At 39.7% G+C, this 14316-nt stretch overlaps 1 protein-coding gene across 7 annotated transcripts in view; it reads right to left on the minus strand.

Moving 5' to 3' along the window:
- mical3.L (microtubule associated monooxygenase, calponin and LIM domain containing 3 L homeolog) overlaps positions 1–14316 on the minus strand; it is a 168153-nt gene that overhangs the window by 46703 nt on the left and 107134 nt on the right. For 6 of the 7 annotated variants that reach the window (XM_041585913.1, XM_041585917.1, XM_041585915.1 and 3 more), the window contains exons 21-24: positions 11836–11940; positions 7845–8031; positions 5698–5786; positions 3026–3116 (exon numbers count right to left, since the gene is read on the minus strand). In XM_041585913.1, the coding sequence (XP_041441847.1) occupies positions 3026–3116; positions 5698–5786; positions 7845–8031; positions 11836–11940 (472 nt within the window). The remainder of the gene's footprint in view (positions 1–3025; positions 3117–5697; positions 5787–7844; positions 8032–11835; positions 11941–14316) is intronic. The other variant, XM_018240908.2, reaches the window with a different exon arrangement.

Below are 14316 nucleotides of genomic sequence, written 5' to 3' on the forward strand. Positions count from 1 at the left end.
ATCACTATGGCTGCTCTAAATTAATTCTTATTTCCTAATGAGATTAGTCAATTGATCCACTTACAGGAGGGCAATAAAAGTGCAACCTCCCAACATATTGTAAGTCAGCCTTTAACAGTAAGTGCTTATTCTTGGTTTAAAGGACAACTACACCCTAAAACTAAATGTGGCTAGAAATGCCATGTTTTATATAGTGAACTTATTGCACCAGCCTAAAGTTTCAGCTTATCAATAGCAGCAAAGGATCAAGGACTTCAAACTTGTCACAGGGGGTCACCATCTTGGAAAGTGTCTGTGACACTCACATGCTCAGTGGGCTCTGATTGGCTGTTGAGAAGCTAAACTTAGGGCTCGTCACTAATTATCCAGCAGAAAATGAGCTTCCCTGGCTGTAATATAAGCTGATGCTACAGGTTTGCTGATTATTAAATTCTGATACTAATTGCACTGGTTTCTGTGCTGCCATGTAGTAATTATGTGTATTAATTACTAATCAGCCTTATATTGTGACATTTCTATTCTATGTGTACTGTATATTGTGAGTGGGTCCCTAAGCTCAGTAAGTGACAGCAGCACAGAGCATGTGCAGTGAATCAGCAGAAAAGAAGATGGGGAGCTACTGGGGCATCTTTGGAGACACAAATCTTTACTGCTAAAGGGCTGTGATTGCCTTGGGCTGGTAAAGAAGCCCAAAACATAATGTACAACATTTCTAGCCTACTGCTTTAGTTTGACTTTAGTTCTCCTTTAATGCCCACTTATAGTCACATATACAAAATAAAGAGAGAAGGCGCACACCCTTAAATTCAGCTGCGGGGTGCTAATCTATAGGTCCCCATGGGCTCACCCCTTTTTTATATTTTCTGTAATAATTTTTCTTTTTGCAATAAATTTTCTTATTTTTCTAAATTGGGTGTGCTATCCATTACTCTTAATATAGTCACATACAGTCAGTCCTATCTGGAGATCTGACGAGACATGGGAACCTACAGACGCCATTATATACCACAAACGGGTTAAATAAATCGACAGAATGCAATTACTGCAGTCTCTCCTGGCCCCTAATAGCCCCTCTATTCCATAAGAAGGGCACCCTCATTGCAGATTCTATACCTGAGCTTGGCAAGATAAACTAAGCAACACATACCTCCCAACATTTTGGAAGTAAAAAGAGGGACAAAAAACAATTTTTCCGCACGTAGCGCAGCAATTTTTGACCACACCCCTTTCTGTGGCCACACCCCCTAATTACCATGTTTGTTTTACAAAATTTGGCAGGTTATGAAAGTTTGAAAATATTTCTCCTTATCTAAACTGTGTTTTTGTGTCTCAAAATTGTTACAAAGTATCTTATTTGCACCTGTTAGCTGTTCTGGGCTCTCTGCTAAAAGCCAATTAAGTGAGAAACTTTTTCTTTTTCTGGCTGTTCAGTGCAGAGAAAAGAGGGACTTTCCAGTACAAATGAGGGACTGCGGGTTGAGCTGTCAAAAGAGGGACTGTCCCTGCGAAAAAGGGACAGTTGGGAGGTATGGCAACATACTGCACAGCAGGGCAAAACCCTCTTTTAGAGATGGAAAATAATACAATTAAAAGTTTAAAAACAATAAAATGCAATAGGAAAACAAATAACAGGTATAAATTAAACCAATGAGAAGGCAGCAAGCAGGAAGTAATATTGATTCACTCATGGAACAAGAAACACAACTGGTCTGTGCTACATCCAGTTTTATCCGGGGCGATGACTGGCTAGATACTAACACAGGTAATTAGCAATCATCGTTAGGCGGGTGTCGCCATGGTTCATAATTAGTAAACACTCCGCCTCATCAGTTAAAACTGTGACTGTCCGGCTTGTTCAGCTACAACTCCCAGCATCCTCTGTAATGGTTGATACGAAAAAGCAGAATTAGTGCCTGTAATAGTAAAATATAGGGGTCATCCTTAAAGATGTTGTTTAACTTTGAGTATGATGTAGAGAAAGATATTCTGAGACGTATTTTCAATTGATTTTCATTTTTTATTATTTGTGGTTTTTTAAGTTATTTAGCAGCTCTCCACCTTGCAGTTTCAGCCATCTGGTTGCTAGGGTCCAATCTACCCTAGCAACCATGCATTGATTTGAAGAACAGACTGGAATATGAATAGGAGAGGCCTGAATAGAAAGATGAGCAAATAAAAGTATCACTAACGGTAAAAATCGTAGCTGTACAGAGCATTTGTTTTTTAGATGGGGTCAGTGACCCCCATTTGAAAGCTGGAACGAGTCAGAAGAGAAAAGACAAATAACTAAAAAGCTATAAAAAATAAATAATGTGTGATCATTGTACTGAAAAAAATTGTTAATAAAAAATAAATAAATAATGAAGACCAATTGTAAAGATGCTTAGAACTGGGCATTCTACAACATACTTAAAGTTAAGTTAAAGGTGAACCACCCCTTTAAGCAGAGAATTGCGATCAGGGCTGCATTGCCTGGATCAATGTAGAGCTGATTTTTACAAGTACAGGCCCATGTCTGAACAACAGCCAATCAGCTACTGTGGTTTTACCCCAGAGCGCTGCCATAGTGCTAAGGCCATGGGATCTGTTCAAGGGCACCTGTATCCAAAATCCTAACTAAATGGATTCTAAATGATCAGAATTAGAATCTATATTTGCTCATAAGAGCAGGCAAATATCCTTTGTACCGGAGAATACACCAAGGCAGCACCATAAACTATGTTGAATAAGGGATGCTGGGAGTTGTAGTTCATAAAATAAGGAACGTACACAATCCTTAATAAAATGCTATGGGGCTCATGAGACGTTCATGATACAGAAGACCAGGGAAACTCCCCCAGTATTTGCAGGAGGATTTCGGACTGAACGTACAGAAAGGGAAGGCCAAAAACTGTCAGCTGGCACATGAAAAACAAGTCCAGAGGATCTTGGGTCACCAGGCGCCTTACAGAAGACGCCACGCTCTGCAGACGGCGCGCCGCGGAGCATAGGCCATAAGCAGGACGCAGGAAGGAAATGCAGATACCTGGGGTCTTCTCAGCAGCAGGGGCGGGCAGCAACGGGGCTCGTCCTTGGTCTTCCGCATCGGGGGTGTCTTCCGCCGTCTTTGTGACTTCCTGCAGGGGGTTCAGAAATAAGGGCAGATATTAACATAAAATTAATATATGTAAACCTTAAAAATAAGTGAAGGCTATCCTAAGCACATTTGCAATGTGCATTATTTTTTTTTTTTTAATTCCAAGATATTATGGGATACATGTACTGTTAATATGAATGAATTGTGTTACAACAGCGCCACCTGCTGGTCATTTTCCCACCAGTCTGACCAGCAAGTAGTCAAGGAAGTTGACAGGAGAAAGAAAGAGGCTGCTCTGATGTTCTTATGCTTAGAAAAGATGTAAGATAGGTTTCCAATTTTTTTTCCTAAGCAGAAGAACATCAGAGCAGACTCTTTCTTTTGTCACAAAACAAGGAAGTAAAAACATTTCTCAATCCCTAATTTGCATATGCAAATTAGGATTCAGTTCAGTATTCTGCCGCATCTTTTGCGAAAGATTCGGGGGTTCAGCCGAATCAGAAATAGTGGATTCGGTGCATCCCTAATGTGATGTGACCATAAAGGGGTATTTTGTTCTGGATTTCAACACCTCTAAATGCCCCTTCACCCACTGTTTCCTATGTGGATAATTGTTGCATTAAAATGTACATTTCTTAGACTCAAATCAGGAGAGTCATCTATTCTGGGATTCTGAAGCATTTCACAAAGGCTGCGACAGAGCGCGAGTTTGGCTATTTAAAGGGATACTGTCATGGGAACAAAAAAAATTTTTCAAAATGAATCAGTTAATAATTCTGCTCCAGCAGAATTCTGCACTGAAATCCATTTCTCAAAAGAGCAAACAGATTTTTTTATATTCAGTTTTGAAATCTGACATGGAGCTGGACATATTGTCAATTTCCCAGCTTCCCCAAGTCATGTGACTTGTGCTCTGATAAACTTCAATCACTCTTTACTGCTGTACTGCAAGTTGGAGTGATATCACCCCCTCCCTTTTTCCCCCCCAGCAGCCAAACAAAAGAACAATGGGAAGGTAACCAGATAACAGCTCCCTAACACAAGATAACAGCTGCCTGGTAGATCTAAGAACAACACTCAATAGTAAAATCCAGGTCCCACTGCGACACATTCAGTTACATTGAGAAGGAAAAACAGCAGCCTGCCAGAAAGCATTTCTCTCCTGAAGTGCAGGCACAAGTCACATGACCAGGGGCAGCTGGGAAATTGACAAAATGTCTAGCCCCATGTCAGATTTCAAAATTTAATATAAAAAAAACTGTTAGCTCTTTTGAGAAATGGATTTCAGTGCAGAATTCTGCTGGAGCAGCACTAGTAACTGATTCATTTTGAAAAAAACTTTTTCCTATGACAGTATCCCTTTAACCACTTTTTTTTAGGGGGATGGGAATAAAAATAAAAAGTCAGCAGCAAAACACAAAGCTTTTGATGAACTATATTGAAACATTTTTTATTTGAAAAATATCAGGTATTCACTGTGCACAGCAATGGGCTCTCGTTTCCAATAACACCCACTTGTATATATAAAATGTTTATAGGATTAGTATATAATCAAAACAGATCAATCATTTACTACCTACTTAAGAGCCGTATGACATTAATCTTATTACAAATAATACTATGTACATGTTTTTGTAAACAGTTAAAATTTAACAGGGTAAACCGGCTAAATAAAATTAACAGACAAGCCGTTGATCAAGGGATTCTAGACTTTTTCAGTTCAAGCTGACTTAGAGGTCCAATATTTTTCAGAGTTTCAGATATCTAGAAACTGGGGAAAGTCATCCCAAATCTCCCCCTAACTGGCCTTCAGGCTGGGCCCCTTAGCTCATAACAAGGTTACAGATATATAGAAACATTGGGGTAATAGTCACCCTGCTATAGTTTCAGGGGTACCCAGGGCACAAATAAGCACTCACCCCAAATCTCCCCCTAACTGACCTTCAGACTGGGCCCCCTTAGCTCATAACAAGGTTACAGATATATAGAAACATTGGGGTGTCACCCTGCTATAGTTCCAGGGGTACCCAGGGTACAAATAAACACTCACCCCAAATCTTCCCCTAACTGACCTTCAGACTGGGCCCCCTTAGCTCATAACAAGGTTACAGATATATAGAAACATTGGGGTGTCACCCTGCTATAGTTCCAGGGGTACCCAGGGTACAAATAAACACTCACCCCAAATCTTCCCCTAACTGACCTTCAGACTGGGCCCCCTTAGCTCATAACAACGTTACAGATATATAGAAACATTGGGGTAACAGTCACCCTGCTATAGTTCCAGGGGTACCCAGGGTACAAATAAGCACTCACCCCAAATCTCCCCCTAACTGGCCTTCAGACTGGGCCCCCTTAGCTCATAACAACGTTACAGATATATAGAAACATTGGGGTAACAGTCACCCTGCTATAGTTCCAGGGGTACCCAGGGTACAAATAAGTACTCACCCCAAATCTCCCCCTGGGAGCCACTGCGTTGAAAATGAAAAGTGTTCCTACAAGCTATAGAAGAAAAGTTGGTTGCTAATCATCTGGCTTCCTAGTAACCTATCCCAGTTAGTGTTTGTGTAAAGGAGGAAGGGGCTCTGGAATACTGTTTCATGTTGGACACAACTTACTTTTCCCAAAAGTGCAGGTACGGCCGGTCTCTTCCTCTGGCTGTATCCGGACCGGCGGTAACAGTAGTGAGGTTTGCAGTAAAATTTCCCTGAAAAAAAAATCGGAATCAATGATTCTCTGGGATAAGGTTTGCCTTTTCATTAGAATAGTTGTCTATGCAGGACTATGGTTGTACCTCGGTTTTTGAATCTTAGGCTTTGTGGAGGGGACAGTTTGAGAGGGACTGAGAGTAACAATGTGACAGTGTCTGAGGAACAAAGACGGACTAATGTCACATGAGCCAAAAACCTCCAGTTTTATCAGAACGGAGGAGTAAGGCCACTAACATTAACCCCAGCAGTGCAATACACAGGGCAAAATAAGCTTTTCAGAGCCAAGAAAGTCACTTTTTGAAAAGAAAGGACCTTCCCGGTTGAGCCTACGAACAAAAACAGGTCTTGAAAGAACAGAGGTGCCAAAACTTATAACCAAGCCATGGATATAGACATTGTAGACTGGGTAGTGAGTGTATTGGGCACATTATGACGGTCACCAATTTGTCTTACTCTTAAGGGTTTATTTTGAGTTTTTTTTATACCTCGAATGAACTCATGGTATCTTATTGAAGAAAAAAACCCGAATGGGAAAAAAAAGATGCCGCGAATCCCGAATCAGCGGGAAAAAAACTCAAATTATTCAAGTTTTTGGGCAAAACCCTCCTGATAAAAAAAAAAATTCCAGGATAACTCTATAATAAAATCTCGAAAAATGCAAGTTTTTTTTTAAACTGAAAATGCGAGTTTTGACCAAAAAATACAACTCAAAAAACGTTAATTTTCATGGGAAACTCGAACATTAATTAATCTGCCCCTTAGTCTCAAAGACTGCAGAATGCCCTGCATTTGGGCTAAACTATTTATTTACTGAAGCTGCATAACTGCTTGGTTTTTATACAGGTATGGGATCCGTTATCCGGAAAGCCATTATCCAGAAAACTCCGAAGCTCCCCATAGACTCCATTATAATCAAATAATCCCACTTTTTAATAATTTCCTTTTTCTGTGTAATAATAAAACAGTCGCTTGTAATTGATCCCAACTAAGATATAATTAATCCTTATTGGAAGCAAAACCAGCCTATTGGGTTTATTTCATATTTACATGATTTTCTAGTAGACTTAAGGCATAGAGATCCAAATTATCGAAAGATCCATTATGCAGGATTGGCCAGGTACCGAGCATTCTGGATAACAGGTCCCATACCTGTACTGGATCCCAACTAAGACATAATTAATCCTTATTGGAAGCAAAACCAGCCTATTGGGTTTATTTCATGTTTACATGATTTTCAAGTAGACAAGGTATAGAGATCCAAATTAGAGAAAGATCTGTTATACGGAAAACCCCAGGTCCCGAGCATTCTGGATAGGGATGCACCGAATCCAGGATTCAGTTTGGGATTCGGCCTTTTTCAGCAGGATTCGGCCGAATTCTTCTGCCGGCTGAACTGAATCTGCATCCAAATTTGTATATGCATGTAAAAGGGTAAGGAAGTAAAACATATTTTCCCCTTCCCACCCCTAATTTGCATATGCAAATAAGGATTTGGATTCGGTTCTGTATTCGGACGAATCTTTCGCGAAGGATTCAGCTGAATCCAAAACAGTGGATTCGGTGCATCCCTAATTCTGGATAACAGGTCCCATACCTGTACTTGATCCCACCTAAAATCTAATTAATCCTTATTGGAAGCAAAACCAGCCTATTGGGTTTATTTAATGTTTACATGATTTTCTAGGAGACTTAAGGTATGAAGATCCAAAATACGGAGAGATCCGTTATCCGGGAAAACCCCAGGTCCAAAGCATTCTGGATAACAGATCTGTAAAGCAACTATAGTGAATTTGAATTTATTTTCAAATTTTTTGCAGCTGACCAGGCACAAGTCGACAGCAACTGAATAAGTTAATGAGAAGAGGAAAGTCTTGTGACGTTGCTCTGCTTAGAACTGACCGGAGAAACGTCAGATTGACTCCTCTACTCGCTACCTTTATTTTCTGCTGAGTGTGTCGGCCGAAATGAACAGCAGGTGGCACTGTTGTGAAGACTTACTCTACGACTGGTATTGGTCAACCATAAGTAATCATTAAATAAAGCAAGTTACTCACCATCCTCCAGGTCGTAGGCGTAACAGGACAGGCGCAGAGTCGTGCTACAGTAGTCGCACTTAAAGCAGCTGCGGTGGAAGAACTTGCCCTCGGCGCTGAGTCTCTCCATGACGTACACCCTCCGACGGCAGAAATAACAGACGTCACTTCCTCCCAGGTTCTGGGGAAACTCTTTCCTGAATGAGCCCTGCAGAGAAACGGGAAAGGGCACGGTTTATCAGACGGAATCACCGGAACTGCATCCGGTGGCATATTTATTATTAAAGGTAAAACGGGAAATCCATTATCCAGAAAGTTCCGAATTACGGAAAGGCCGTCTACCATAGACTCCATTATAATCAAATAATTCAGGTTTTTAAAAATGATTTCCTTTTTCTGTGTAATAATAAAGCAGCAGCTTGTACTTGATCCCAACTAAGATATAATTAATCCTTATTGGAAGCAAAACCAGCCTATTGGGTTTATTTCATGTTTACAGTATATAAGGTAGACTTAAGGTATGAAGTTCCAAATTACAGAAAGATCTGTTATACAGAAAACCCCAGATATAGAGAGTTCTGGATAACAGGTCCCAGACACGTACAATTAATCCTTATTGGAAGCAAAACCAGCCTCTTGGGTTTATACAGGGGCAGATTTATCAAAGGTCGAGGTGAATTTTCAAATGAAAAAAATTCAAATTTTTGAGCTATTTTTGTGTACTTCGACTAGGGGAATAGTCCAAATTCGAAACTTTGAATATCGAAATTTATCATGTACTGTCTCTTTAAAAATTCGACTTCGACCATTTGCCATCTAGAACCTCCCGAATTGCTGTTTTAGCCTATGGGGGACCTCCTAGAACCTATCTGGAGTCAATTGGTGGACTTTGAAAAAAAAAAAAGTGGGGTTTTTTTTTTTGGGAAAAACTTCGAATCAAATTCAATCGAATTCGCTATTCCTTCGGTTCGTACTAATTGAATTCAGTCGAATACGGACCTATTTGATCGAAAACAGACCTATTTGGCCAAAAAAAAAACCCTTCGACTTAATTTCGTTTGGTCTTTTTGAGTTTGAATTTCGAAGTTTTTACAACTAGAAAATACGACCCTTGATAAATACAGTATGCTGCTTAATGTTTCCATGATTTTCTAGTAGACTTAGGGGCAGATTTAGCAAGAGTTGAATTTTTAAATTCAAATTCTGAGTTTATTTTAGTGTAATTCAAATAGGCAATAGTCCAAATTAGTTTTGAGTTAAAAAAAAAAAAAAAATCTAAATTTATCATGTACTGTCCTTAAAGAATTTGAATTTGACTATTCGCCATCTAAAACCTGCCAAATTGGTGTTTTTGCCTATGGGGGACCTCATACAATCAATTTGGAGTCGTTTGGTCGACTTTTGAAAAAACATTTTTTTTTTTGGTTGAAAAAAACTCAAATCGAATTTGATTTGAGTTTGCCGGTCAATCCTATTCACCCAAATTTAAAATGTTTTAATTTTTTTAATAAATTTCGATTGGTCAGTTTTTTTTCTTTCGAATTCCGAGTTTATGGGAGTTTTTATTAGAGATGCACAGAATCCACTATATGGGATTCGGCCGAATCCCTGAATCCTTGGTGAAAGATTCAGCTGAATACCGAACCAAATCCTAATTTGCATATGCAAATTAGGGGCAGGAAAGGAAAAAGTGGAAAAATAATCTTCTTTTGTGACAAAAGTCATGGGATTTCCCTACTCACCACTAATTTACATATGCAAATATTATTCGGTTCAGCCAGGCACAATGATTTGGCCGAATCCGAATCCTGGATTCGGTGCATCCCTAGTTTTTATAAACTCCCATAAACTTTAAATTTGACCCTTGATAAACCTGGCCCTTAATTTATGAAGATCCAAATTACAGAAAGATTCGTTAACCGGAAAACCCCAGGTCCCGAGCAATCTGGAAAACAGGTTCCATACCTGTATTAATATTTATAGAGCACCAACATATTCCACAGCACTGTACAAAAGATGGGTTAATGCAGCAACCATACAAATTACATATAAATACTGTTACTTCAAGAGAAAACATACCTCTTAAAATTTTTATATATATATATATATATATATATATATATATATTTGTAAAATATAAGGATATTATAAGTTACAGAGATTTCCATATAAAGGTCATACAGGTATAAACAAATCCTAATATCCTGATATTTTGCAACAGGGGGAACTTTATTTATTATAATACACAAGTTTCAGTGAGTCATGTGACAGAAATGACATCGCTAAGCTCCGATTATAACCGATGACATCACTAAGCACCGTTTATAAGGATATAATTTACAGGATATTCATGGCTCTTAAGAGAAGCAATATGGCAGACTGCAAGTCATTTTCAAAACAAAATTAAGCTGGGAAGGAATGTCATGTCCCTCTGATTTATAGAAAAAAATATGCTAATACACAGCAGGTATAAAATAAGGGGAAGAGTTGAGCTTCATTACTAGTTACCCATTCCAAGAAACATTGCATTTAAAGGGGTGGTTCACCTTTAAAGGGATACTGTCATGGAAAACATGTTTTTTCCAAAACACATCAGTTAATAGTGCTGCTCCAGCAGAATTCTGTACTGAAATCAATTTCTCAAAAGAGCAAACAGATTTTTTTTTTATATTCAATTTTGAAATCTGACATGGGACTAGACATTTTGTCCGTTTCCCAGCTGCCCCAGTCATGTGACTTGTGCCTGCACTTTAGGATGGAATTACTTTCTGGCAGGCTGTTATTTCTCCTACTTAATGTAACTGAATCAGTCTAAGTGGGACTTGGCTTTTACTATTGAGTGTTGTTCTTCGGCAGCTATCTTGTGTTAGGGAGCTGCCATTGTTCTGTTGTTCGGCTGCTGGGGGGGGGGAAAGGGAGGGGTGATATTACTCCAACTTGCAGTACAGCAGTAAAGAGTAATTGAAGTTTATCAGAGCTTCATGACTGGAGGCAGCTGGGAAATTGACAATATGTCTAGCCCCATGTCAGATTTCAAAATTGAATATAACAAAATCTGTTTGCTCTTTTGAAAAATGTCAGTGCAGAATTCTGCTGGAGCAGCACTATTAACTGATGCGTTTTGAAAAAAACATGTTTTCCCATGACAGTATCCCTTTAAGCTAACTTTTAATATTTTATAGAATGGCCAATTCTAAACAACTTTTCAATTGGCCTTGATTATTTATTTTTTACATTATTTATTTGCCTTTTTCTTCTGACTCTTTCCAGCTTTCAAAAGGGGGTCACTGACCCCCATCTAAAAACAAATGCTCTGTAAGGCTACAAAATATATTGTTATTGCTAATTATTATTATTATTCGTCTTTCTATTCAGGCCTCTCCTATTAATATTCCAGTCTCTCGTTCAAATCAGTGCATGGTTGCTAGGGCAATTTGGACACTAGCAACCAGATTGCAAACGGGAGAGCTGCTGAATAAAAAGCTAAATGACTCAAAAACCAATTTCAAATGGTCTCAGAACATCAGCCTCTACATCATACTTTAAGTAACAACCCCTTTAAAGAAACCTGTATTCATAGAAACATACATACAACCAAAGTGATTTCCTCCTGGCCAATAGCAGTTGCTGCTCTTCCAGTCCTAGATTCCACCAACCAGGGCTGAGCACTTCAGGGAATGGTATTGTAACTAGGGATGGGCGAATTTGACCCAGTTCGTTTCGCGAAAAATTCGCAGCCGGTGAAATGTTGCCGATGCCCAAAAAAATTTGTCACGCGGCGAAATTTTTTTTAATGCACAACGCCATACAAGTCATTTTTTCGTCTAAACAAGGCGAAAAAATTCACCCATCCCTAATTGTAACGGTATAGTAAATGTATAGTAATGGTGTAGTAATTCTCCCAATAGAACAGATAATAACAAGGACACACAGGTATCACCTCGTATCGTTACAGGTTAAAATTGAAATGTAAACCTAAATAGTTACTTCCCTGAAACACTATAAGGCTTACCACTTTCTTCCCGAACAGAGGTTTTGGGGTTTCCTTCTTTTGAAGCTGATTGGCTATCTGCTCCGCCAATGAGCTCACTCCACCCGTGTACATCTTTATATACTTCTGACACAGGGGGAAACCAGAGAGGGAAGAGGAAGCACAGGTAAGAGAGACAGACTGTAAGGAGAGTGCACTCACACAAACCCCTCCAAAGTGGTACGGGCCAAGCAGTGCGGATTAAACTGTCAGAAACCACTCCACTCCATGCGGGTACAGGCACCGGTGAGATTAGTTGCCTGGTGATGCCAATGCCACCATCCTTAAAGAGGAACTATGGCAAAAATTAAAATTTAATATAAACTTCCTCATACTGAAGTAGAAACTTTCTAATCAATTAAAAATTCTGCATAGTTCCTGAAATAATCAAGTTTATCTTCACTATCCCTCTCTCAGCATCTGTTTCTCTTCATTCTGTCTTTATTCAGCAGTTGGGTGTCAGATGAATGATCCAATATATCTTATAGGGGGGGGCTCACTTTCCTAGCAGATGTATTAGAGCTCACTCAAATAACTGATTCCAGTACAAACAAAATCTAACAAAATAACTGCCTTTTGCACAAATTCTGCATGTAGACAAATCTAGTGATTTTAAAAGAGTGGGCTCTAATACATCTTCTAGGCAAAAGGAGCCCCCCCTATAAGATATTTTGCATCATTCATCTGACACCCAACTGCTGAATGAAGACAGAATGAAGAGAAACAGATGCTGAGAGAGTAATTCTGAAGATAAACTTGATTATTTAAGAAACAGTACAGAAGTTTTAGTTAGAAAGTTTCTTATTTCAGTGTGATGAAGCGAATATTAAATTGTCATTTTCATTTTACACAGACCAACTGACAGTTGTTACTCATGCTCTGATCTAACTCAACAACCTGGGAGAGAGCTAGGACATAGCAAACCCAAGACGGTCACTCCATCCACTGCTCCATCTAATTATATATAAAGCTATGACAACATTAATGACAACATTAAGTCTACGGCTTTAACCTTTCTGCAGCTTTTTGGTGCCAATTGGGTATTCTCATGTGCATAATATAGCAAAGGGCATTAGTAGCCTTAGCCTTAGCCAACAGGAAGATTCGTCGCCCACAATAAAAATACACAATTTCAGTTATCTCCAATGGAGACGCATTTTAGAGAGATTTGCTGCCAGCATTTTTTTACTCGAGCGACAAATCTTCCCGTCGGCCACTGTCCTCATGGTTTATGATCCATAGGATAGACTAGGAGGGTATGATCCGAGCTGTTGGATCTGATATTGGTCTGTCCAGTTTGGATCACACAAACACAAATACCACTGGCATAAAAGGTTTATTCCAAGTTAAACAAAGCAGAAGATCCTTTAGGGTCTCACAATATACAGACAGACAGAAAGACTTCTCTGTGGTCTACTATACAACCAAAAGGAAAGAACACAGACCAGGTAAATGAACTGTAACAAGTAGGGATGCAACGAATCCACTATTTGGGATTCGGCCAAATCCCCGAATCCTTGGTGAAAGATTCGGCTGAGTACCGAAACAAATCCAAATTTGCATATGCAAATTAGGGGCAGGAAAGGGAAAAAGTGGAAAAAATACTTCTTTTGTGATGAAAAGTCATGTGATTTCCCTACCCGCCCCCAATTTCCATATGGAAATTAGGATTCGGATTCGGTTCGGCCAGGCACAAGGATTTGGCTGAATCCTGCTGAAAAAGGCTGAATCCTGGATTCGATGCATCCCTAGTAACAAGAGGGGCCCTATTGGTCTGATAACTCTATAATCTAGAGTCCTGCAGAGGGTCGGGTACCTGCGAGTTACCCGCAAAAATCTGCGGTACCCTGCGGGTTGAAGTTCCGGGTGCGGGCATAGACACGGGTCGGGCTGAGGGTCTTCTCAATAGCGATTTTTACTTTTTTTCAATGACAGCAATTCCTGATTCTTGATGGTCAGCGTGTCGCGGTTCCGGGTTGCGGATGATGTACTTGCGGGTCGAGTAGTGGGTCCAAGCAGGTAAGAATGCGGGTCCGGGTTGCGGATTGCAGGTATGGGTCGGGTATGGGTTCCAAAAAATGGACCCGCGCAGGACTCCATAATCTGTATGTTGCCCCCCATACATTGGTTTACAGTGAATTTATACAGTCTTTAACTGAACTTTACCTGTCTGATTATATGGCAGGATATCCTGGCGGCGTTAGCCCCCTCCTGTCAAGCACTTGATAAAAGAATGTCTCCCTAATGGAACGTTGTAAGTCAATTACCGGGATCATTTGGCACCGGCCCAATGTTCCTCTCTGAACAGACACTAACAGTATATATGTAGATTACAGGCATTGGGCCAAAAGCATTTATCTGCCCATTAGAGGCACCATAAGGGATCCTGGTACTGTAACTGTCTCTAGGAGGTTTATGAGCCTATAGCTTATATATGAAAGTAAAAGGCTATGATCATATGAA

This window comes from Xenopus laevis, chromosome 3L (genome assembly GCF_017654675.1).
Source record: "Xenopus laevis strain J_2021 chromosome 3L, Xenopus_laevis_v10.1, whole genome shotgun sequence".
NCBI lineage: Eukaryota > Metazoa > Chordata > Amphibia > Anura > Pipidae > Xenopus > Xenopus laevis.